This window comes from Pongo abelii, chromosome 2, assembly GCF_028885655.2.
Source record: "Pongo abelii isolate AG06213 chromosome 2, NHGRI_mPonAbe1-v2.0_pri, whole genome shotgun sequence".
Classification (NCBI taxonomy): Eukaryota; Metazoa; Chordata; class Mammalia; order Primates; family Hominidae; genus Pongo; species Pongo abelii.
Genome location: NC_085928.1, coordinates 67,112,382 through 67,139,760, shown reverse-complemented (window position 1 = coordinate 67,139,760; position 27,379 = coordinate 67,112,382). Strand labels below are relative to the sequence as shown.

Genomic DNA, 27,379 nt, shown 5'->3' with positions numbered 1-27,379 from the left:
AAGAGAATCACCTTGCTTTATGCTGTGCTATATAATATGATTTTGATAAAATATCACAAGAAAATTCTGCTTTCAAAGTCAAAATGGAAAGAGGGGAGGAGGACAGGGAGGAACTGTGGCCAATGTAACCCCATTGTATAATCCTGTTATTACCGTATCTCAAAGATTCTACGACTATTTCCTACATTTTAATATTGCTAAGACTGAAGTTTATCTTACAAATAATTGGCATATATTAACAGCCAAGATTGCTTCTTTTTCAGTGGCACATAAAATAATGATTCACACAGAACCTAACTCCAGAGGCTTCAAAACAGCACTGGTCTCTTCAACCTCCATTTCTTTTTTTTTTTTTTGGAGACAAGAGTCTCACTCTGTCACCCAGACTGGAGTGCAGTGGCGAGATCTTGGCTCACTGCAACTTCTGCCTCCTGGGTTCAAGTGATTCTCCTGCGTCAGCCTCCTGAGTGTAGGTGGGACTACAGGCACTCGCCACCATGCCTGGCTAATTTTTTAAAAATTTTTTAGTAGAGATGGCATTTTACCATGTTGGCCAGGGTAGTCTAGAACTCCTGATCTCAAGTTATCTACCCACCTTGGCCTCCCAAAGTGCTGAGATTACAGGCCTGAGCCACCGAGCCTGGCCTAACCTCTGTTTCTTTACTCATAAAATTAAGTGGTTTGATTAGATCATCTTGACAGCCTACTTTTGGCTCTAATGGACTACATCTTACATAATAGATATATCTTCTAAAGTTAAGTTTCCTTTTACTGCTAATCAAGAAATACTTTCCAAACTTTTACAGAACACACTTTACATAGTGGTAGAAAAAGCAGATTCAACAAAGTAATCAACTAACAAAATTTTTTGAGATTGGCTAATTATTAGCATCTCATGATTAAGGGAGATTTCATTAAAAAATAAGGACTCCTCTAGTTCTCAAAGTTCCAGCAACATTCATTTATTCGAATACTACAAGAAAGTTGTAGCCAGCTGAAACCTGGACAAACAGAATCTGGTTCACCAAATGCAGATTCGATTTTCATAGAACAGAACAATCAAGGCCATGACCTTCAACACAGAGATGGGGCGAGTGATTGGGTTTCAGGGGGATTAATGGACTCTCTCAGGGATAAGGCGGCGTTAGCATGGGAACCCGGGTCTCGGCCACATGGCCCCTCACCAACTGTGTGGGCCCATCGCCAGATTGGGGTGTAGGCTGCATAGGAGGTGATGGCATGGCTCCAAGCAATTAATCAAAATAATGGTATTTATAGGCATTTTCTGGAGATTAGACCAACAGCACAGGGTGAAATGAGAATGTCTTTATGGAGAAGGAGAGGGTAAACTATAGTCAAATGTATCTTGCTATAACTTTTAAGGACAGATTTTTGACAAAGATCTCTATGCCGTGCCGAACAGAGAGTTTAAGTCCACAACTTAAATCTCCACTGTGTCTAAGGCTTTATGTTCAGCCCCCCTCCCAGCCCCTTTATCATGTTTGAACCTAAATCAAAGAAGCAAAACCATAGCTCAGTCGGCCAAGCCAGCCGTGCTGCACTGATGTGTCTCCTTCAGGCTGACCACAGCCCATGGCAACCGACTGACATCATGTCCTGGCAAGAGGGCACCCTGGTAAGAGGACCCTGCTCCCACATTCCACGCCCCTCTCACATCTCACCCTCTCATCACTGTGCAGGGCAGAAGCCCCCGGCAGCCAGGGCTTACTCACTTTCTTTCAAATAATACTTCTTTGTCTCACGGTCGAGCAGCTGGGGACAAGACACGGTGAAGTCAATCTCCTTCAAATTGTTCAACTTGTGGCTAGCCCCATTCTGGCTCACTTTTTTCTTTTTTTATAGGACGCCCATTGCAATGCGAGCCGGCAGATAAAAGCCGTGACGTGCTGTCTGCCCAAGCGCAAGGATCGCCTGCAATTCCCCCAGCCCTTGGGTGGCAACACAAAGCACCTCTCATACTATAATGCTCCGGGCGGCCCCAGGCTCAGCTCTAATCGTGCAGAGCCCGACCTCGCCTCGGGGGAGCCGGCTGGACTGGGAAGGGCTGTGCAGGGGCCACACCCTGGACTGGGCTTGGTGTGAGCAGCTCTACTCTTTTTTTTTTTAACAGCAAAGATGAGATTGTGTTGAGAGAGTACAGCCTCTATCTTGGACTGCTAATAATATAGTTAAGGATAACAACAGCACAATAAAACTGGCAGAAGTGAAGCATATGCCATCTTCACTAGAATTTCAAGGAATCTAAATCATTTCATACACACTATACTTTGTAGAAGCCTTCCTGTATCTTCTATGAGTGTATTTTATTTTACAAGCATATTACAACATGATCTATTGTTCTGACTTTTCTTAACGCAGCCCTGTGAGGGAGGTGGGGAAGAAGAGCTCCCGCCTTGCAGCCGAGGAAACTAGTGTTTCAAGAATTAAGTGAATTTCTCAAGGTCGCAAAGCTGATTAATGGAAGCACTGGAAGTAGAAACCTGGGATTTAGACTCCCCAACTTCCATCATCTTTCTAGGTGTGCAAGATGCTTCACTGGTTGAGGAAAATAAATGGGAGGAAGACAGTTGAGGAGGGAAGAAGGCGGAGAAGAGAGGGGGAGGGGGCGAGAGGAAGGGGAGCTTATTGGCCGAACCATGCCCACCCCTGGAATTAACACATTAAAGTCCCGAACCCCAGTACCGCAGAGAACATGGCTGTATTTGAAGACAGAGACTTTAAAGAGGTAATTAAGGTGAAATGAGATCATTAATCCAATCTGACTGTTGTCTCTATAACAAGAGATTAGGACAAAGACACATTACAACAAGGCCACCATGCGAGGACACGGGAGAAGGCAAGGCGGCCATCTGCAAGCCAAGGAGAGAGCCCGCAGGAGAAATAAGCCCACTGACTCTTTGATCTCAGACTTCCAGCCTCCAGAACCAATGAGTTAATACATTTCTGTTGTTTAAACCACCCAGTCTGCAGAATTTTATTCTGGCAGCCCCAGGAAACTAATCCAGAGAGGAAAGAACAGAGGGCAGGACTGAAACCTGGTTCTGACACCAAAGATGAACAGCTGCAACTGTCCCATCTGTCTGACCTAACATAGTGGGACTGAGATGAAAGCAACTGAACATACAGATGCTGCTTCCAGACCAGAACCACCTGAGCACAGGAGGAAACAAACACATGGGCTGGCAAGGGAGGAGAATGGGTTTCCTGGCTGGGCACTGGGGAAGTGTACAGCTGCGGCCTGCCCCTCTGACTTGGTGATCATCTGCCCTGCACTAGCCAGAGGAACCTCGACCTCCCAGGAATTCTTCTGCTTGCCTGTAAGAGAGGAGGACTAGGTTTGTCTTCACAAACCAGGCTGGGGCCTCCTTTGGATGGGGAGGCAGTGGGTCTGAGGTGGGACCTGCTCCCAGACATGTTGTACTGATGATGCTGGTGCAGGAGGGATGGTGTCTGCCGGCGCCTCTGGTTTTAAGTATTAATAGCTATAATTTTAACAGGGGCTTAAGGGGAAAAGATAAAAGAATGCCAAAGAAATTATGTCTATAATTCTCAACATCCATTGTGAATATACACTAAAGTGTTTTTTAGTGAACTGAAGTTACTCTGAATACCAAAAAGCACTAAAAATACTTTAAATTAAAACTTGTTATCACATCCACATATTGTTATTCATTTAATTAGGAAGTTCTATACTGCTTAAAATGATTTTATTGTCTTCAGAGCTAATAAAAGTCCCTGCTGTCTCATCTACCCTGTTGGATTTAGTTTACAACTGAACTGTATCTTGATAGACTATGTAATACCGCAACCTCCGTGGAATTAACACTGAGTAAGTGGGGTCAAACTAATGTCTTACCATACATATCATTTTGGCTTGAAGAAAACTCAGGTGTGTAACAACACAAACAGCCTGAAGATCAGCAGATCTAGGTTTGAGGTTGGGTTTTAGCTTTGTAAATCTTATGTAAGTAAATCATAAGATTCAAAAAGATCAAACACAAAACAAACAAAAAAGATTGAACACTCATCCACTTCCCTGGTTTCCTGATGCAGATTTAGTAACGACACCTACCTTCTATTCTCGGTCCTCCATTCCCTAGACTCCGGCTCTCAGGCAGCCTCAGAGGCCTCTGAGTAAACTAGGAAAGTGCAGTCCCCGCTTAGAGTGCGAGCTCCGCTGTGGCTGTGCTCCTGCAGGCTAAGGACTGGCATCCGCCTGAGTATTAGAACAGTGGGCCAAAGGGTCACATGCACTGACAAGGCCCCGATACATCACCGGTGAACCCCAAGGAGACAAAGCCAGCTCAGAACCTTTAACACCAAGTGCACGGTCCTCCTTAATGGAAAAGGCTCTTAAAGCCTGGCAGAAATTCTGCACTATATTTACTTGCAAATCTACTTTTGTAACATTTTACTGTTAATGAGAAGGAGGAGAGTTATGAAAGTAAATTGTTAGCAGATGGTATTGCAATCAGGCACTTTGCTAGGGGCTCAATTTCCTCCCTGGTAGAGCTTATAAATGTTTAGAAGGAATAGCTGGATGAGGGTAAGCAAAAAAAAAAAAAAGAGGCTTGTTCAAACCTCTTCAGCAGTTGAGCCAAGCGTCCGTAGGGACCCTGGTTGCCACGTAACAGAGGGATTAAGCTGGTAATGGTATGACCTCTTCGAAATGTAAGTGTTTTGGTAAAAATACTCAAAAAACTTCTGTCTGCAAGCCCTGTACCAAGTGACAAGTTAAGCACCGAAGGTCATATGCTACTATCCGCATTTTCAAAACATTCCTTAATTGGAGGGAATTCCAGAGGGTACGACTTTGCCACAGGCCCTGAGATGGTTGAGTCCTAGAATCAGTCACTGATCACTAGAGGAGGAAAAAAGAGACAGTCTTGGAAGTGCAGAGAGAGAACGGAAAACTAAACTTTCCCTCTTCTGATCTCCCATTAACACTCCGAGCCTCTAGAATGGCCCTGCCCACAGGCTGCCTAATGGAAGAATTCACCACGTGCTGCTCTTCTCTGTAATACCTCGCACGTGGTCCCGGGTACTGTTCTGGGAGGCACGGAGCAGCTCATTCATTTCTGTATCCCTGACCACTCTGCCAGTGACAGAGAAACATAGTAGAAAGTGGGCTGTGGAGTCAGAAAAATGTATGATCTTAGCAATCTCTTCATCTCTCTTGAGCCTCTATCCAACTACCATGAGGGATTTCTATGCGAATCAATGAGAATTCATATAAAGGTCCCAGCCCAGAACAGGCAATTTATTTATTACAGTTTGTTGGATTCCATATGTTGGTGCAATTCCCATTTGAAGGATAAGATGGCTGAACAAAGGAAACCTCTAACTGTCCTTCTCGCTACTCATGAGAGGCCCCTGCCTCAAATACAGTCAGCACCAGCCGATGGAAGGGGTCAGGAGACACAGTGCCCAAGAGCCTGGGTTAGTGGGTGCTCCGAATCTGCTCCACCAGGAGCCGGCTACGTGATCTCGGAGCAGCTGCCTGACTTGCTATGACTGTTTCCACATGTGTGAAAATGGTAGTGTGAACCCACACACAGGCTCAGAGCGATACTCGGCACAGGGCCGCCTCCTCCCCACACACACTCTAAACTTACAGGCTTTCTTCCATGCACCTTTCTCCCTCCCTAGAATGTGTTCAGAAGCCCTCTCTGCCAATGCATACTCATCTGCACTTTCAAAACCCGACGTGAGTGCCTCTTGTCGGCCTCAGCCCCAAGAGCACCCCTTTTGGTGCCATCTACCTGGGCTGAGCTGCCTGGCAGCATCCTATGTGACGTGCTGCTGGCTCCAACTCACAAACTACTCATTTCTCAGCAACACCATCGTGTGTGCTACTGCCAAACAGGCGATCTTGCTCTCTGCAGTAGGTTCCAGTCCAGACCCTGAGGAGTAAGATGGTGGTCCCGGAAACCAGTTCAAATTTCTCCCTGGCATACAGAGTGCTGAAGGAAGGCTGTGTATAGGCCCCCTGATTCTGATAGTGAAAATCTCATTATCAGTTCCAAGCCCCCCAAGGAGCTGCAGCGGGCAGGTAGCTGGCACTGCAGCGGGGAGGTAGCTGGGACGAGACACATTCCCAAGTCAGATATCTCAGCCAGCCATTCAGGTTTCCCACAGAAATTCATTAACTCACTGTATTCCTTACTATTGCTAAATATGCTGGTTTCAGAAGCCACAGAGTGAATTTTCCAAGCATTAAAATAGGACACGAAGTTCAAAGATGTCTCAGTCCTGACACAGTGGAAGCAGCATTAGGGACTTGGGCACGCACACCATTCAAGAGCCTGACAACCCTGAAGACAGGTAAAGCGAGTAACTTAAAGTCAGCTTCAGTCAACCTTACTGCTGAAACAGCTAAGTGCCCAAGTAAATCATTTTAATTTTTCCAACTTTTAATTTCAAAAAATGTTAAAGCTACCCAAAAAGTTGAATGAGAACAAGAACATCCCATTCTCTTTACCTTGATTCACCTATCATAAGCATTTTTGTCAGTTTGTTTTAGCTACATGCATACACGTTTTCTTGCTGTGATTTTTGAAAGTATTAATAAGTGGGAGACATCTTATTTCACCCATAAATACTTAAGAACAGGGACATTCTCCTTCAGAGCCACAGTACCATTATCACACCCAACAAAGTTAAAGTTGACATATTGTCATTAATATCCAGTTCACATTCCAACTTCCCCAACTGAACTGTCTCTTTTTTGGTGGCAGGGAGGGTTGGGGGAAGACTTGATTAATTAAGGATCATATGCTGCTCAGTGAAGTTGTCATGTTTCTTTAATCTCCTTTCATCTAAAGGAATTCCTTTCTCTTTCGTGACATTGATGTTTTTAAATAATGCAGACCAATGAGCTGTCCCTACAAATTTTGGTGGCCTAATCATTTCCTTATGATTAGATCTGAGTTAAATCTTTTTGGCAAGAATACTACCCAGGTGATACTCGGCGCTCCCACCACACTGCACCACACCGGAAGGACCTGGTGCCAGCCCATCCCATCACTGGGGAAGCAGAGTCTGCGGTACACAAAGACTGCTCCTTGCTCTGTTAGAAACAAGCTCCTCCCTTTTGTAGTAATAGTTTGGGGGTGTGAATCCTGTCATTGTCACTCAATCACATACTCATTTTTTTGTTTGGGTTTTGTTTTTCTATTATTTTTATTTCCCATACTCATTTATTACACACCTTTTATCTGCAGTTTGAGAGTGCAGAGCTAAGCTGGATTAAAGACAGGGTCCCCAGTTACAATTCAGCACAAGTCCAACTGGGGACACATTTTCCTACAAAAGACATTGAAAGAAAAACAGACAATACAATCAGGAGTAACTTATACTCTGCCTGGAATAAAGCAGGTGTTTAGCAAATATCTGTTGAATAAGGGACCTGTATGGTTCAGGCAAACAAAAGCTATTAGGCCAGACTGCATCCTTTCCATTCTTCCTTCTCACATCACCTCACCCCTGGAGCTGAAAGGAAGTCTTCCAACGTGGCCACCCTGCCTCCCCCCATGAGATCAGGGTCCCTGACTGATTGGATTGCTGGAGTAAAGGCTAAACTGCCTCAACCTGATCAGCCCATCTCACCCTATCTCTCTAGCCTTACCCATCTCTCTTTCTCTTCCCTCCCCAACCCCTCAGACTCCACTGCTCCTGCGGTCTGGTCTGCACACGCAGGGGATGCCTCCCACCTGCCTGGAACAGTCCCTCACTTGCAGGTCTGGTCTAGAGTGCAAGCCTCACCTTCTTCAAGCTCTTCCTCAGCAAGTAAGTGTTCCTTGGTCTTCAGTGTCTGAAAACATTTACAAGCATCCTGCGTTATGGCTCTTAATCCTACAGCCTAACTGTGGTACTATTTACAAACATTTTCACAAGGCTAGGAAGCCTTCAGACCACTTCCTAGACCCAGCTCATTCCCTAGGGCCTCCTTTCCTTTCCTAGAGCAGGCTCCAGGGGTAAGCCCTGTCCTTGTCCTTTGCTATGTCCTTTTTTTATTTTTTTATGGTATAGATTTTTTTTTATTATACTTTAAGTTTTAGGGTACATGTGCACAATGTGCAGGTTAGTTACATACGTATACATGTGCCATGCTGGTGTGCTGCACCCATTAACTCGCCATTTAGCATTAGGTATATCTCCTAATGCTATCCCTCCCCGCTCCCCCGACCCCACAACAGTCCCCAGAGTGTGATGTTCCCCTTCCTGTGTCCATGTGTTCTCATTGTTCAATTCCCATCTATGAGTGAGAACATGCAGTGTTTGGTTTTTTGTCCTTGCGATAGTTTACTGAGAATGATGATTTCCAATTTCATCCATGTCCCTACAAAGAACATGAACTCATCATTTTTTATGGCTGCATAGTATTCCATGGTGTATATGTGCCACATTTTCTTAATCCAGTCTATCATTGTTGGACATTTGGGTTGGTTCCAAGTCTTTGCTATTGTGAATAGTGCCGCAATAAACACACGTGTGCATGTGTCTTTATAGCAGCATGATTTATAGTCCTTGGGGTATATACCCAGTAATGGGATGGCTGGGTCAAATGGTATTTCTAGTTCTAGATCCCTGAGGAATCGCCACACTGACTTCCACAATGGTTGAACTAGTTTACAGTCCCACCCGTTCCTATTTCTCCACATCCTCTCCAGCACCTGTTGTTTCCTGACTTTTTAATGATTGCCATTCTAACTGGTGTGAGATGGTATCTCATTGTGGTTTTGATTTGCATTTCTCTGATGGCCATAAAAGCTGCCACCCATGCTCTCTTATTGAGACAGTCCTCATCCCAAAATGATAGTGAAGTGGGACTTGTGTCCCTGCCACATCACTCCAAAAACTGACACATGGACATGGAACCCTTATTTAAAAGGCTAATTGCTGAATCCAGTCCTGTCTAAAGAATGTATACAATTTAGGACTGGCAGAAAAAAAATCAAAGGATGTGGTTCATTCAAAGGCATTGTTGTGGCTAGGATGTTTGTAGGACTACTCCAGGAACTAAGGAAAACACACAGATGGTTTGAGATCTGGTCTTTGCCTCAAAAATTTTAGTTCTAGTGGGAGTGATAAGTTATGGAGATAAAGAACTGTAAGGATGGAACATTATAAATGCCAAAATAAATCAGATGCTCTTGAAATGGGTGAATTGCATGGTATATTAGTTATATCTCAATAAAGCTGTTACCAGTCAAATACTGAGGACCCCCAAAGAGCTTCTGGTTATGTAGGTTAATCTACTAACATTTATCATAGTAGGAATTAAAATGGGGAAAGTTTTAAAATATTAATTTGAAATAAAAAATAAAAAGAGATGCACTTTTTATTTTAAAAAAAAGAGAGTGATGCCATACACATTTTATATGAGGAAGACAATAATGCTAACTCTAATAGGAGTGGGATTTGAAAAACAGGCAGGATTTGGACACTTGGAAATGATGAGTATGAGCATTCCAGGCAGGTACAAGAGTATGAGGAAATGATGAGTATGAGCATTCCAGGCAGGTACAAGAGTATGAGGCAAGGCAGAGAGCAGGAATGATGCCATCTTTGTGCGAGAGCAATGGGACTAGAACAACGGGTTTGTTTCCTTAGACTTCAGGCTGGATACAGAGAGGTGGGTCAGATAATAAAGGGCTCTGAACACAGGTGAACGGCTGACACCTGACGAGGCAGGCCACTGACAGGGAGCCACTGTAAGCATTGACACAGCTACAGGGAGGCTTCCGTGAGGCGTGCTCTAACACACCATGCCAGATGGGTGCACACACCTGAGCCAGGGAACAGGGCAGGGATGCAAGCGTTAGGTGAGCTTCAACAATGTTCCTATCAGTGAGGATGAAGAAGTGGCAGGTTGAAGACACATTTTAAGGAAAGATCAGAGAGCTGGTATTCCAGCTAGTATTAATACATTCACCTGATCTTTCCAAAACAGGCCACCCTCAGCTTCTTCCTAATAACTCTCTCAATGTTGATCCTTCCTTCGTATAAATTGAGAAACTGTGAGATGAACAAGCCAGGAAGCTACACTTGTTCCCTAGCTTATCAATATGTAACAGGGAAAAGAAAGAGTGAGTTAGTGCTTAGAACTCCATATTTTAAGTTTCACAGATTGACCTAACAAAGTCTAATTAACCTCTCATATTTACATTTTAATCACTGTCAGGTGACGTTTTTATGTCCTAATAAGATTCCATTTTTATTTTTGGAGAAAACTGTCAGTATACTCATTTTCTTTAAACAATTTAGATGTCTACTGTTTGATGGCAGGGGTTGTGCTAAGAGCTTCCATTTATCCATGATTAATCAACATTTATTCAACAGACATTTCCTAAAATCTGAGTTGTGAAGAACATCAAACAAATCAAATAATAATGCATACTTATAGAGGGAAAAATCTGAATATTGATTTTTAAAAACTGACTCCAATGAAATCTACCTATATTAAAATAAACCAATTCTAAAAAATCATCATCCTTCATTAGATTGGTGTCAGGCTAATATACAGATATGTTGGGTTTTTCACAGCATATGGTATATTCTGGAGTGCTTTTACAGATAAATTTTACTCAATAATTATAGTTTATGTAAGCTATTATTAAAAGATGTCTGTATTATCCAATAAAAAAACTAAGAGGCTATTAGAACTGAAGTCTAAAAGTATATGACTAGCTTGAGAAAGTATTAAAATATTTATTGGAGAGTTACTGGAGAGTCAAACAGCTAATTTCATACAAGGGTAAGTAATTAAATACCAAAATGTATTTATTTCTTAAGAAAAATGGCTTAATAATGGTGTTCAGCATAACCAAAGAATAGGTAAATCTGTAAGCTGCTTTTTAAAGGCACGATGGCAGACTTATTCCGCAGATTCTAATGTTAATGGGAAATCATAAGATCCTTACGCAAAAATTATACACAATCAAGGACTTTTTGTTTCCTTACCAAGCTCCAAGAAAAGAGACTATTAAATAATAAAGTAAAAAAGTCATAGAATTTAACCTGAAAACAAATATTCCATTAGCATGTAAAATTTAATGTGTTTCCTAAACAAAATCATCCCCATGATGCCAAGAAGTTTTCTACTCGAGTGTGAAGGTGAAGGAGGTTTCCCCAAATTAATCAACCTAAAATATTGGGGGATGGGGATGTTGCTTACTTTTTATTTCTGTTTCTTTCTATCCTCCCACCTCTCTCTCTTTTTACATTTACATTACCCAGTGAGCAAATTTTATCAATGAGAAGCCAGGAAGGGCTGACTCCCTTTGGTATATTTACTTAAGATATAAAGGCCAATCAACCATTGTGCTCAGAAAAGTTGCGGCCGTTTCTGGGCCTACTTCAGATCTCTCCTTAGCTCCAAGTGACTCATTATGAAGCCAAAGAAAGAGGAAAACTGAGCTGATCAAAGGCCGGGCTGTCATTAAGTGAAAATGATGGAAGATGAAAGGCTTGCCCTGCACTTCAAAGGTACAGCTGAGCTCGGGTGAGCTGACAGCAAGCGTTCAGGGATCAGAGAGGCAGGCGGTGGCTTAATGGACTAGATGACATTCCTAGAGCCATTCATCTTTATACCAATCATGAAAAATAGAAACATAACGACAAACATGCATTTAAATGCTTTCCTACTGGATATAAAGAAGAGTGGGTAACCCAAAAACATAAAGTGACATACATCACATCTACACTTGCAGAATATAAAATAAAGTAATGAGGTCCAAGAACTGTTGAAGAAGTTGGCATCTCTAAGCAGTGCAGAATTACATGTTAAGTTTTTCCTTATGCCCTAGGGTGTGTAATGCAATGAAGCTTAATTTTGAGAGACCATAGATGCAGCAGTCTCACTTCCCTGGTGGGCTAACGCAGAACACTTGGTGTGTTGACGCGGAAGGGCAGTCAAACTTGCTTAAGACTTTGGGGTTAGAGCTGGTCTAGAGCCACCATAGGGCTGGGGAAGGAAGGTCCGAAAAATCAGGCCGATTGATGATTACACAATATTCCCCTTATTCCACCCCATTCAACCCTGCACAGTGCCCTCCCACCCATACACAGAACCTCAGCAGACAGAGGTCCCTCTAGGCAGCAAAGATGTTACACTGTAAGAGGCCTCAAGCCATTAACTCGAATCTCCTTTCTTTTCTTTTTCCTCTGTAGGAACCAACATGCATCTAATCTTCTAAGGCTCCCTAGAATGACTTTAACACATGCAACAATATTATCTACACTTCTGGTCACACTGGAGACTTTTCAGGGAATTGACTGGGTTTTTCCTCCCTATAGTTTATAGTTAGTGACGGCAGCACCTGCAAAGAGCAGAGAAAGAGAAGAGGAGAGAGTGCCACCCCGCCCCCACCCCCCCCCCGCAAATTAGTAATCAGGATGTTGGGTACTGAGAAGAGATGCTCTAGAAGCTTTATATATGTGAATTCATTTCATACTCCTATTTACCTGTGAAGTAGGCACTATCATTAGTTTCATCTTCAGGAGGAAATGGTCACCAAAAGTGGCTCAGCAACTTGCCCAAGGTCACAGCTAGAAACAGGAGAGACTGGATTTACACCCAAAGGTCTGGCTCCAGGGACTATGTTTCCAACTCCTATACCACTCGGAGAGGTTTCACAGAGCAGATGGTGAAGGGTCAGCAGGAGTGGGCCAGTGAACAAAATCCTGCAAGGTCAGCACAGCCTGAGGGGGCAACAGCACAGCACCCCTGAGCCAGCAGGGTGAGGGCAAGGGTGAAAGAGCAGCAAGAGGTGCCGGGGGGCAGGGTGAGCCTTGGCCATCCAAAGGCGTTAGCACCCCAGGGCCCCTAAAGTAAACATTGATCATATGTAAAACCTTTGCTTGCACCTCTTCCAATCAGACCTGCCACTACCAAAACTCTCCTTCTCTATGGAAATTCCAGAGCTACCTTTTCTACAGAGCCACGCTAAATAAAGAGCTGAGACTTATTTCGCGGACTATTTGGGAGCCAATGACAACATTCAAGCTGGACAGCAACAAATTCACAACTCCCCTTGGCCGTCTCTTTCCTGGGCCCTTGCTGACCGCGTTCACCTGGAATTCCATCCCCTCCTTCCCTCTCACCCCCAGGACCCGACGGTCCCACCCTGTGTGCACATATCATTCTCTGTAAAGATCATCTGAATGTACATGTAGGATGTCAGTTTGCTTCTTGTAAGATAGCTAGCACTGATTATAAAGAAAACAACAATTCCAGATTGTCAGCTTCTCAAGAAGGGCCCTGGGTGGGGTGTCCAGAGAGCAGCAGTGAATGCCCCTTACCACCAGACACAAAGCCTGGCAATCAGGTGTTCTCTGAATGACCGATAGGTGCCATTAGTAAGGTTTATAATTGAGCTAATACTTTGCACAATATTTTAATGTAAGCAAATGCACACACAGAGAACTTTGCAAAGAATGGAATGAATGGAGCAACAATATTCTCCACATTAAGTCTCCAACTTTTATAATAGCTTTATTGACATATAATTCACATGCCATATAATTCACCCATTAAAGTGTCTGACTCAATGTGTTTATAATTGTGGGGTTGTGCAACAATCACCATGATCTAATTTTAGGACATTTCTTCACCCCCAAAAGAAACCCATACCCATTAGCAGTCACTCCCCATATTCTCCTCTCTCCAATGCCTAGCAACCACTAACCTACTTTCTGTCTCTATAGACTTGCTGATTCCAGACATCTCATATAAACTCAACCATACAATGATTTGGTGTCTTTTGTGTCTGGTTCTTTCACTCATAATGTTTTAAAAGTTCATCCATGTTGTAACATATGTCAGTACTATATTTCTTCATATTGCCAAATAATATTTCATCATATGGAGAGACCTCATTTTATCCATTCATCAGCTGATAGGTATTTGGATTGCTTCTACTTTTTGGCTATTATAAATAATACTTCTATGGACATTTGTGGACAGATTTTTACAGGGATGTTTTCAATTCTCCAGTATGTACCTAGGAGTAGAATTGCTGGGTCAAATGGTAACTCTATGTTTAACATTTCCAGCAGCTGCAAAACTGTTTCCAAAACAGCTACACCATTTTACATTCCCACCAGCAACGTATGAGGCATTCCAATTTCTCCACATCCTCACCAACACTTGTTATTGTCTTTTTTATTTCAACCATTCATAGTAGGCGGACCTCACTGTGGTTTTGATTTTCATTTTCCTAATGATGATGAGCATATTTTTCTGCAATTGTTGGCCATTTATCTTCTTTGGAGAATTGTCTATTCAAACCCTTTGCCCATTTTTAAATAGGAGTATCTGCCTTTGTATTGTTGAGATGTAAGAGTTCTATACATATTCTTAATACAGGTCCCTTCTCAGACACATGATTTATAAAAATATTTTCCCATTCTGTGAGTTGTCTTTTCCTTCAAATCTATTATTATAGTTACCTACAGCCTTCAGAGGTACCAACAAGAAACCTTTACAAAAACCTAACCTTCATCTTACATCTTTTACAAAGCTTATGAATTTGATTACAAATGTTCTTCAAAATGTCATTATCTTCCCATCCTGTTTCTTGATAGGCCAGCCTATGCTGAAGCCCCAGCCATTGCTAAATACCCACCACCTACAGCTGGGTAGCAAACTCCTGGATAATAAGTAACAATGATATTTACCACTGACATTCTGGCATTTCAGAAATTCAATCTGTTTTCCCAATGCCTTATTTTAATGGTTTTTACAAAAAAAAAAAATCATACTATTACTAGATGGCGAAACCTAATGTGTGTCTGGCCAACCTATTTTCTTTAAAGCCATGCTGACAATGATTGTTAAAACTGCTCCCATGCTAGAATGCTCCTCAATTGTTTCGGTCTTGACACAAGGTCAATGGGGACTAGAGTAATGAAGAAATAAAGCAAAACTAAAACATTTTAATTTGGGGTCTACAAGACTATATTAACTTCTAGCAAATTAAATGGATGAGTGGTTTGCAGCCACTGACATTTATATTTCATGATTAGTTCTCTAGGCCCCTTATTCTGTCTGTGCCATTAACCTTTAGGGTGTAGCTCTTTGTCAGTCTCACTTCAATTATGCTTTCAAGGGATTATAGAATTAGCAATTCCAGTTTTGATGGCACGAGCTCTGTCAAATCAGAAAGGCAGATGTGAGCTCATGTAACTGAGAGGCTTCCATCTGTTGGACTGAGAACTGAAGCCTGGAAAGGCTCTTGTATTTCCTTTCTTACGCTTCCTTGGGCTGTTCCAGCTTGGAATTACTCATTTACTTACACACTTGGTATTTGAGCAAATATCTTAAATAGCTGAGGTAGCAACCTTTCTTGCCAAAGGTGGATGGCTACTCACCATCCACCTTTTAGTTATGGATTCCAATGGTGGTGACAGAGGAGAAAGTGATGTCACCTCATACATATCCAAATCCTAGCATCCACAGGAACCCACACAGAATCAAGGCCCCTCACTAAGTTAACAGGTCATCCACTGGGATCGCATCAAGGCTCTGTCGACTGGCTGGAAGGAACAGAAGGAAGAGCCCATGGAATAGAAGCAACAAAGGATTTTAGTTTCAGCAGAGTGAAAATTAGGTGTTGTATACTAAAGAGAAATTAGTCATCCTTTGGTATATATACTCAGGGGATTGGTTCCAGGAATCCCACCAATGCCAAAATCTACACATACCCAAGTCTCAAAGTCCACTCTGCAGAGCCCGCTTATAGGAGAAGCTGGGCCTCTACACACATGGGTTTCACATCCTGCAATATTTTCTGTCTGCAATTGGTTGAAAAAAAAATCCTGAGTTGAAGTGGACCCTCGAAGTTCAGATGGTATTGTTCAAGGGTCAGCTGTGTATTCTTTCTGTCAGGGTTTTCTGTAAGTTGGGAATGCTGAAAATTTCTACAACTGTCTAGGTGTAACTGTCTGCATGTGACAAATGTATTTCTGAAAATTAGATAGTAAATTAAATCTGATCGTGATTTAAAGGCTCTACTGAGCTCATATGTAAAGCAAAAGTGGTTCTCAGTTTAATTTCACCAATCTGTGAAAATTTTTCTCTTTTTTTTTTTGAGTCAGGATCTCTGTCACCTAGGTTGGAGTGCAGTGGTGCCATCATAATTCATTGCGGCCTCAACCTCCCAGGCTCAAGTGATCCTCCCACCTCAGCCTCCCGAGTAGCTGGGACTACAAGCGCCCTCCACCACGCTTGGTTAATTTTTTGTATTTTTTGTAGAGATGGGGTTTTACCGTGTTGCCCAGGCTGGTCTCGAACTCCTGGGCTCAAGTAATCCTCCCACCTCTGTCTCCCAAAGTGCTGGGATTACAGGCACCAGCCACGGCACAGGGGGAAATTTTCCTTATTGTTTTTCATCCAGCCACTCCTATTTCATGTCTAGTACAATGCTTTCCAAAGTGAGTTCCTGGATGACCTATGTCAGAATCACCTAAAAGACTTATTTAAAATACATATTCCTAGGTCTGGCTCCAGTCCTAATAAAAAGTTGTCCAGGGACCCCCAAGATATGTCATTTTAGCATACCCCAAGGAGGTGTCTCTTCTCATGCCTCTTCCACTTTCACAACTGACCAATACCAAGATCAGTCAACATCACATCAGACATTTCTAAGGACGTGTCAGCAGTGACGTGGCACATGAGAGAACTGATGATGTATCTTAGTGCTCACATCCACTCAGGAAATGCCTGATGAACGAGTTTCAGAAAGCAAGATTTAGGCCGTCGTGGTTACCTCCTGCCAACACTAACACGTGAAACAGCTCAAGACCAGCTTTAGGAAGGCTCACCTCTATTTTCAAACAATGACGTCATTCTCTAATTTTTTTCCTAATGTTTGCCTCTTTAGAGATCAGGGACTTCATTAAGTGACCATCCCATGCCTCTGTTTCCCCATATGGAAAATAGCTATACTATCCCACTGCCTTCTATTCCTATAAGGCATACAATCATATACTTCCTATTTGTCTTTCGCACAACAAAACAACTCATTCCCCAAAAGCTTTGAATTAGGCTTGCAAACATAGTCCTTAACTACCAAACTGTAAATTTCTCAAAGTCTAGAAAAATGAGAGGGGCAAGGAAAGAAACAAAAAGAAACTTAGGCTTAACTGTACCAGCTAGTCTCAACTTGATCCGAAGGAACACTGCTAGCATTCTCTCAGCTAGCTTCTCACGATTACATTTAAAACCACCACAAAGCCACCACGATCACGCTCTGAGAGGCCGCCGCAGGTAAACAGAGGGATAGGGTAGGAACAGCCCAGCATAACTGACAATGCTCTTTAGCAGATCTGCAGATCCTGCCTTCTCAAACATCTCATTTCACTTCATGAATATTTACAAAATATTTGCAAAAGAAGAACTAAGGCAATGAACATGTCCAGAAAGAATCACATGCTAACTTCTAAAGGTTTCTCTCTCCAAAAATTCAGTAGTGCCAGAGGCTTGTTCTTTTGTCCCAGATTGTTTTTCAAGTGCTACCTCATGACAGAATGGATCACTCATAATAACTAGACGTTAGCATTTGTGTCACATAATTCATCTCTGGCAGTCCACTTCTTTTAAATTCTAATAGTAGGCCTCCTAAATAGGATTGCTAGCATTTGGCATCTCATCTGACTCTATGACAACAAAACTCTACAAGACGTAGTTTATAATACATTATGGTTTCAGCTGAATGACATTTGGTTCTAAAGTCTTTGAAAGTACAAGTTTGAAAATGCCAAATTTTATCTATATCCATATCTATAGCTCCATCTGAAATTAGACAGATTACCAAACAGAAAATGTCACTCAGATGCTAAAAATAAGCTATACTATTGCTCCAGACAGGTTACACCAGAGGGTTAGGACCATGACATTTTGCTGGGGTTCAAGTGCAAATCAGCAAACAAAATGGCATGTTTTTCTCTTCCTTTTTCATAGCTAAAGATTAGTGAAGAAGGCATTGTAGTCTGTGTAACTGCTCAACCCAACCTTTATCCAGGAGCTAGTACTGCTTCTTTAAAAACATTTTTTTTGGTAAATAAAATGTGGTACAGCCATACAAGGAACTACTACTACTCAACAATAAAAAGGAATGAAGTAACAAAAGACCAAATATTGTATTATTCCATTTATATGAAATGCCCAGAATAAGCAGATCTATATAGAGAGACAGAAAGTAGATCTGTGGCTGCCAGGGACCAGGAGGACAGGGGAATGGAGAGCGAAACGGGTCAAGGTTTCTTCTGGGAGTGATGAAAATGTTCTAAACTTTGATCACAGTGATAACTGTACAACTCTGTGAATATATTAAATACCATTAAATTGTATACTTTAAATGAATGAATAGCATGGTATATGAATTATATCTCAGCAAAGCTGTTAAAAATATTAACTTAAACTATCATCTTTTAAAAGCTATAGCAGAAAGAGAGCCAACACTGGAGAGAGTAAATATGGTGGCTTTTCACATTTCCAAGAATCTCAATGAGCCCTGGGCATTGCAAAAATTAGTCAAGCAACTGTCACAACTGCAGTGGTAACCAAATACGGAAGCTGAATCAAATACGGAAAGGAAATTCTTTTGAACTCAAAGACACAACCTTTCCAAAAAAATACACTGCAAGCACACAAAGACCACACAAAGTCAAAACAAAACAAGTACCTGCGTGGGTGGAAATGTATCCAAGTGCCACTCTTTTCTTCAAGTCTTTCATTCTCCTCTTGTTACTTCAAAGATAAGCCCTGGATGGGCAGGAACTAAGTTGTTTTGGTTTTTTCTCATGACACAAAAGATCTGGCAGAGCTGGAGATTTCATTACCTTTAAAGGCAGTAATATTTGAAGGTACCATGAATATTCCCTGAACAGTGCTCTAAACACATTGTGGTGGCTAAGAGCTATGGTTATCCCACCTCTTCAATGAGAATGAGGCATTCATTCTACAGAAAGCCACTTACAGACCAAATGGGTATCACATCATCCATAAAATGAAGTAAAGAACAGTTGGCTGAAACTTCCCAAACAGCCAGTTACTCCATGTGATATAAATGGGTTTGCAAAGCTGAACAAAGGAAGACAAGCACTAGGAAGGCAAAGCCAGTCTTCCTAGCATGATAACCAAAAGTGTCTCAGCCCTCTGGAGTAAGAGCTCTAGGATCTCAAACCATGTGCACGATACAGAGAAGTGCTAATGGTAGAGGGGATGCACAAGAGATGGTAGATGTCTTGCCCTCAAGGAATTCATACTTTAGATAGGGTGGCTGGGGGTGGGGGTGGGGAGCAGTGAAACTGGATTATTTTTTGGCAAACATGCAAACGAGTGTTATCACTTAAAGGCAGTCATACTAGAATGACTTGACCCTATTCCAAATAAAATTGCCACTGATTAAAAGACATCTGCAAACTCCACTTGTGGAACTGGCTTCAGAATGACAGAGAAAAAACTAGCTCTTCACTTTATAGGCATACTTACGTAGAAGCGTGGCAAGGAGTAAGCACTGTGTTTGTTTTACACACACACACACACACACACACACACAGTCTCTCTCTCTCGGTTTCTCTCTCTCTCTCTCTCTCTCTCGGTTTTTAAATTACTGGCCACTGTTTAGAAAACCATCAATGTGCCCAGGCGCAGTGGCTCACACCTGTAATCCCAGCACTTTGGGAGGCCGAGGCGGTTGAATCGTCTAAGGTCAGGAGTTTGAGACCGGTCTGGCCAACATAGTGAAACCCCATCTCTAATACTAAAAAAACAAAAGTTAGCTTAGGTGTGGTGGCAGGCGCCTGTAATCCCAGCTACCCAGGAGGCTGAGGGAGGTGAATCGCTTGAACCCAGGAGGCAGAGGTTGCAGTGAGCCAAGATCGTGCCATTGCACTCCAGCCTGGGTGACGAGTGAAACTTCATCTCAAAAAAAAAAAAAAAAAAAAAAATCAGTGTTCTGAGAATAAGATCATCACAGTATCACGTTAAATGTATAATTTTCCAAGGTAACTATTACTTATTTAGATGTGTAGGTTGTTACATTTGTTTGCTTTTCATCAGTCACATTTACATTAAAGACAATAAAATACAAGGTGATATAACTGCCAAATGTATATTACAGACTATAAACTCAACAGAAATCCAAAAGAGGATGATATAAACATATCACACATTGAAGGAGGACAAAGCATCTTGCTAGGCACTGACATTTTAAAAGGTTAAAGTACAAAAGTTACTTTAGATAGGAGGAATAAATTCTGCTGCTCTAGTGCATAGGAGGATTACTATGGTTAACAGTAAAATATTGCATATTCTAAAATAGCTACATGAGAGGCTTCTGAAGGCCCTCACCACAAATAAATGATAAGGTAATGAATACAAGAACTACCCTGATTGTATCATTATACAACACAAATACGTATTAAAACATCAAATTGGCCCAGCACGGTGGCTCATGCCGGTAATCCCAGCACTTTGGGAGGCCAAGGCGGGCAGATCACCTGAGGTCGGGAATTCGAGACCAGCCTGACCAACACGGAGAAACCCTGTCTCTACTAAAAATACAAAATTAGCCGGGCATGGTGATGCATGCCTGTGATCCCAGCTACTTGGGAGGCTGAGGCAGGAGAATTGCTTGAACCCGGGAGGCAGAGGTTGCGGTAAGCCGAGATCGTGCCATTGCAAGCCAGCCTGGGCAACAAGAGTGAAACTCCGTCTCAAAAAAAAAAAAAAAAGAAAAGAAACATCAAATTGTACCCTAAAAATAGATACAATGTGTTCACTAAAAAATTTATCAAAAAAAGTTTAAATGTTTTCCCAAATATGAAAAGTTAATAAGCATTAAAAAATTAATCAATCTCAGCCGGGCGCGGTGGCTCACGCCTATAATCCCAGCACTTTGGGAGGCAAAGGCGGGCGGATCACGAGGTCAGGAGATCGAGACCATCCTAGCTAACATGGTGAAACCCTGTCTCTACTAAAAATACAAAAAATTAGCTGAGCGTGGTGGCGGGCGCTTGTAATCCCAGCTATTCGGGTGGCTGAGGCAGGAGAATGGTGTGAACCCAGGAGGCAGAGCTTGCAGTGAGCCAAGATCACGCCAGTGCACTCCAGCCTGGGTGACAGAGTGAGACTCTGTCTCAAACAAAAACAAAAACAAACAAACAAACAAAAATCAATCTCACTGCTAATAACTTTAAATTTAAATATGAGATACTACTTTGGACCAAACAATTGCCAAAGATTTTGGGGAAAGCATGCTGATTAGCATGCAGTAAAACAGGCACTTCCATAATCTATTAAGACCTTTCAAATATAGGAAATATCCTTAATGACCAACTACAGAGAGGTGTTTGCATAAATGATGCCATAGCTATAGGAAAAATAAGCAGACATTAATGATTTTTTTGTAGAATTTCAAAACCAAAGCCAATTTTCACAATACTGAATGAAATAAAATTCAGAATATAAAATTTTAAACACACTATGATTTTGGTTGTGTTAAATTATATATACTCAGGAGAAAAGACTGAAATCAATAGTGCAATATGGTTGTTTCTGGGGTGTGGCCAATCTTTTCCTATTCTTTATACATGCCTGTGTTTTTAAAAGATTCTACAATTCTCTATATTTCTTTGGTATTCAAAAATAAAAGCAGACAATAGGAAGAGATATTCTTCCCAAAACATGTAGATTAAAAAAAAAAGGGTTAAGGTCCAATTCCTGCCTATAAGATCTTCCAGGTAAAGTTTCATAAGACGAGGTTGGGCCACACCTTGAAAGATACGTAGAATCCACATAGCTGGGGCCGGAACTGGGGGCTCACGCCTGTAATCCCAGCACTTTGGGAGGCAGAGGCAGGTGGATCACCTGAGGTCAGGAGTTCAAGACCAGCCTGGCCAACACAGTGAAACTAAAAATACATAAAATTAGCCAGGTGTGGTGGCAAGCGCCTGTAATCCCATCTACTTGGGAGGCTGAGGTAGAAGAATCACTTGAACCCGGGAGGCACAGGCGGAGGTTGCAGTGAGATGAGATCACTGCACTCCAGCCTGGGCTACAGAGCGAGACCGGTCTCAAAAAAAAAAAAAAAAAAAAAAAAAAGAATCTACATAGCTGGAAAGGAGTAGAAAGGGCATTCCAAATGGGAGAAAAAACTAAAAGAATCTAAAGAGGGAATGGTTGGCAAACCAGAAGATAAATCAAATTGGAGCTACGAGAGCTTAATCCTTGAGCTTTATTTTAACAGGCCAGTGGTTGGATGAATCACTACCAAATAAGAAATAAAGCAAAGCTACGCTAAGCTAAAGGAAAGTGTTCTCAAAAAAGAGTCTTCTGTGCCACGTTGGTGTTTTTTCACATCCCTCAATCTGGCTGCCTGCTGGTTTCCATGGCTTAGATTTACCCATTTGGAAAAACAACCCCTCCCCTGACAATACCAAAATCACTACCTCTGCCATGAAATTTGGCAAGAAATATACATACTCCAGCCTCTAATTTAGACAATAAACTTGCCAAAAGTACAGAATATATCTTTTTTTCACATAGTACCAATCAACGGTGTCATAATAGGCATTCCAATAAGTAATGAATTACAAGTTAACAATGAGCAACACCTTAATACTGTCCATAAATCCCCACCAGAACTGAAATTTTAAAAGTTGGCAATATCAATTATTGGTAAAGATTTAGAGTTCCTGGCCGGGCGTGGTGGCTCACATCTGTAACCCCAGCACTTTGGGAGGCCGAGGCAGGTGGATCACCTGAGGTCAGGAGTTCGAAACCAGCCTGTCCAACATGGTGTGACCTCGGCTCTACTAAAAACACAAAAAATTAGACGGGCGTGGTGGCAGGCGCCTGTAATCCCAGCTACTGGGGAGGGCGAAAGAGGAGAATCGCTTGAACCCAGGAGGCGGAGGTTGCAGTGAGCCGAGATCACGCCACTACACTCCAGCCTGGGCAACAAGAGTGAAACTCCATTTCAAAAATAAAAAAAAAATAAATAAATAAATAAAGATGTAGAGTTCCTGAAATGCTTATACACCGCTGGTAGAAGAGTAAGATGTTATAACCACTTTGGAAAACAGTTGTGCAGTTGCTTAAAAAGTTAAACATACCCAATAATCCAGCAATTCTACTAAGTATTTACCCAAAAGAAATGACCACATATGTCCACAAAAAGCTTGCATAAAAATGTTCGGAGATTGTACAACAAAGTATACATCTAAAAATGGTTAAAATAATACGTTTTATGTTATATATATACTTGACCACAATAAACAATTCTGAGCAACTTCATTCATTACATTTGAAAACCGGAAACTTAAAACATCATCCATCAAGTTTAGAAGAGATGAGCAAATTGTGGTATACTCATAAGATGACAATGCCAAAGAACAAACTACTCCAGGAACATGCATGAATCTCAAAAACACTATGTTAGGCACAAGAAGCTGGATCCAAATTACTTTATATGACGTTAAAGACCAGGCCAACCTAATCTATAACTACAGAAGCCAAAACAGTGGTTCTCTTTGGGGGATGTGCGTACTGACTGGTAAGGAAGCTCGAGGAGGCTCAGGGGTGATGAGAATGTTCTCCCTCTTGATCTGGGTAGTCAGCCCCAATCAAAAAGACTGTTAACAATAAATACAGAATAATGGAGGCCACAGTTCAGACAGCCCAAGGCCAACCACTCATAACCAAAACTTAAGTCATCCTGATTTCCCCAAACACTAAACCTAAATATAAAAGAAACACAAGTCCGAGTTTTTTGTCCTTATCAGTAGATAAGGACAAAAATAAGGTTTGATAAGGATCAAACCCATCAGCTAACAACAGATCAGCTTAAACAGCTGTCTGCCTTAAGGATATATACATGACAGCCATTCATGAAAAAGGTCAGATCATTCCTCCTTTATGCTCTAAACTGCACCGTAACTGCTATAAAGTGAGACTGTGACATTTTTGGGTTTGAGGTCTCCCAGTCCATGAACTCTCCTCTTGTATGTATGAGAAACACTTAAAATTCTAACTTGATCTAATTTTACGTTTGACAAAACATGGGGGGAAAAAATTCACGAAGCTATACCCTTAGGAGTTCATCATAATTAATTATGCCTCAATAAAAATAAAGGAAGAACGAAAACAGAACAGGTGGAAAAATCCCAGTCCATTATCCCAATTAAGCCCAAGGTTTGCATTTTATCTAGCCCTCACTAAGTACTCCACTATCATGAGGTCAGAGCTCATAATCAGAAATCCCCCTTGGAGTGCTGTAGTGTCTGTCCTATTCAGGGCACCATTAGGTCTGACCACAGTATTTTCAGAACATACAACTAATCCATCAATTTCTTAAGCCTTTTAAAATTCACTGAACTTGGCCGTGCGCAGTGGCTCACACCCGTCATCCCAGCACTTTGGGCAGGCAGATCGCCTGAGGTCAGAAGTTCAAGACCAGCCCAGACAACACAGTAAAACCCTGCCTTACTAAAAATACAAAAATTAGCCGTGTGTGGTGGCACGCACCTGTAGTCCCAGCTATTTGGGAGGCTGAGGCAGGAGAATGGCTTGAACCCAGGAGGCAGAGGTTGCAATGAGCTGAGATCGTGCCACTGCACTCCAGCCTGGGTGACAGAGCAACACCCTATCTCAAAAATAAAAAATAAATAAATAAAAATAAAATTCACTGAATTTAAAAGTTCTACATATATTTCATTCCTATGAAGACCCAAGGCGAACCATTTCATCTTTCCTTTTAAAAAAGGCTAATAACACTTAAATAAATGCTAGTTCCCAGTATAGTGACAGATACAATGGAGTGAGGCAGTCCAACTCTGGCCATAGTTAACAGACCAAGGAAAAAAAATCCCACACTCCTAAGATTCCAAAGAAATTTTCTGCAAGTTTCCTTAATGTACTTTAAAATCCTTCAGAAGACCATGGGGAAAATAAATCATCCTCTCAAATTTATATTCTGAAGTTTGAAAATAAAAGCAGTTCCTTTTCATGTTTGGATATAGTCACTCTGAATAGTAAATCAGCTAACAGACATCAACCTGGCTTAAGACTCTTCATAACCTGTAGTTATCTTCTTTATTTCCCTGTGACTCATCTGTCTCCCCTGCTAGAACATACACTCCATACAGTCAGGGATCTTGCTGTCTGTTTTGCTAGCAGCCATATCCCCAGCACATAACCTGGCACATAATGGGTATTAAATATTTTCCCACCAGTGATCAGTTCGTTTAGCAGACTGTCCTAAGTAACTAGAAAGCAAGACGAACAAGGGCAGCTATCTGTAATCAAGCAGCCAACTTCAAACATTTTCCTACAGAAGCTAAGTCCTAAAGAGTTTTTCTTCTCTCTCTTCCCCTCTTATTAATATTCCTCCTTTTCCCAGCTATCTTTCCTGCCTCTAAGAACAGTATTCTAAGAATTAAGAAACTCACTTGTATCACCAACTCGCTGAGTATCCTTGGGCTAGTCACACAATTTCAATGTTTATCTTTAGTCAAAAGACACTGGAGTAGAGTCATTTATAAGGAAACAACACTTGCCTGGTGTGAAGAACGAGGAGCTGCAAAACAAAATCCTAGCCCTCCCAGAAATTAGAGTAAGCCAGACAGAGGAGGGAGGTAACACAGCGAGATAAATTCCATGGCAGAAGTATGCACAGCATGCCATGAAAATACAAACACCTAATCCCTCCAAGAAGGCAGAGGAGGGCAGGGAGCGGTGGCTCACACCTGTAATCCCAGCACTTTGGGAGGCCGAGGTGGGCAGATCATGAGGTCAAGAGATCAAGACCATCCTGGCCAACACGGTGAGACCCCCGTCTCTACTAAAAACACAAAAAATTAGCTGGGCGTGGTGGCACGCACCTGTAGTCCCAGCTACTCAGGAGGCTGAGGCAGGAGAATCGCTTGAACCTGGAAGGCGGAGGTTGCAGTGAGCCAAGATTGCAGCACTGCACTCCAGCCTGGGCGACAGAGCAAGACACCGTCTCAAAAAAACAAAAAAAGATGAAAAGAAGGCAGAGGAGAGGAGGGTCACTTTCCAGAAGAAGCCCTTGCCCTTGAGGGACTAATAGGAGCCACGAGAAAGGAACAGGGAGATTTCAGATAGAGGCAAAAGGGCTTGCTCACAGGAAGCAGTTTCACGTTATGTGGACCGCAGGGTGTGAGGGAACATGGAAAGTAAGGCTGAAGAGGTAAGCCGGAATGATATTCTGGTAATATTACAGATGTAAACCTAGAAGGAAATGAGATTAGAGGCAGGGAGCAGTTTAGAGATTATTTTAGCAATTAAGAGGAAAATTAATGGAGACCTCATAAGAGAGGAGTTCCCAGGACCTCTTCAACCTGTTCTACCCTTTGCCCCTAGATGACCGTGCTCACTCAAAGCTTCAAGTATTCTCTATCCAAATATCTCCAGCAGCAGCCTCTCCTGAGCTCTAGAACCATATACCCAACTTTCTATTATTTAACTCTTCTTCGAAATCTCAAAGAGCCTTCAAACTCAACGCAGCTGAAGCTAAGCCTATGATCTCACCCCAGAACCTAGTCCTCTTCCTGTGTTTCCTGTCTCTGCAGATGGCAGCACCACCCATCCGCTTGTAGGAGCTGGAAACCTGGGAGGCACCCTTAGTGTCTCCTACGTCCTCTCCCTCATCCGCTGTTCAATCCATCACCAAGCCCTGCCAGGCTCCTCCCTAAGGATCTCATACATCTATCCACTGCTTTCCTCTGTGGCCACAGTCAGAACTTGGCTTACCCCTATCTCTATCTCTATCTGTGAACCAGTGCAACAGGTTCACATCCTCTCCTATTACTATTTCATCTCTTATTCCCTTCCAGTCCATTCTCAAACTGCAACAAAAGTTTGTTTTTAGTGCTCATCAGCCTGCGTCACCCTTTTATGCCCGCCTACTCACCCCGAGGAGCTCCATCAAGCCCCTGTTCACTGGTGTTGCTCACCATATGTGCACCAGCACCTTATTCCTGAAGGAATGGGGACTCAGGTTTGTTTTTTTTTTGAGACCGAGTCTCACTCTGTTGCCCAGGCCAGAGTGCAGTAGGATGATCTTGGCTCACTGCAACCGCCGCCTCCCAGGTTCAAGTGATTCTCCTGCGTCACCCTCCTGAGTATCTGGGATTGTACACCAGCATGCCTGGCTAATTTTTATATTTTTAGTAGAGGCGGGGTTTCACCACATTGGCCAGGCGGGTCTCAAACTCCTGAGTTCAAGCAATCTGCCTGCCTCAGTCTCCCAAAGTGCTGGGATTACAGGCGTGAGCAACCGCCCCTGGCCAGGACTCAGTATTTGAGCAAAGGGAGGCAAGAATTTTA

General features: G+C 42.3%; 1 protein-coding gene across 4 annotated transcripts in view; it reads right to left on the bottom strand.

Moving 5' to 3' along the window:
- Positions 1-27,379, bottom strand: part of VGLL4 (vestigial like family member 4) — a 163,364-nt gene that overhangs the window by 51,776 nt on the left and 84,209 nt on the right. The window contains exon 1 of one of the 4 annotated variants that reach the window (XM_063721515.1): positions 18,711-22,128. Coding sequence (XP_063577585.1) covers positions 18,711-18,762 — 52 coding nt within the window. The 5' untranslated portion in view covers positions 18,763-22,128. 4 annotated transcript variants of the gene reach the window in all.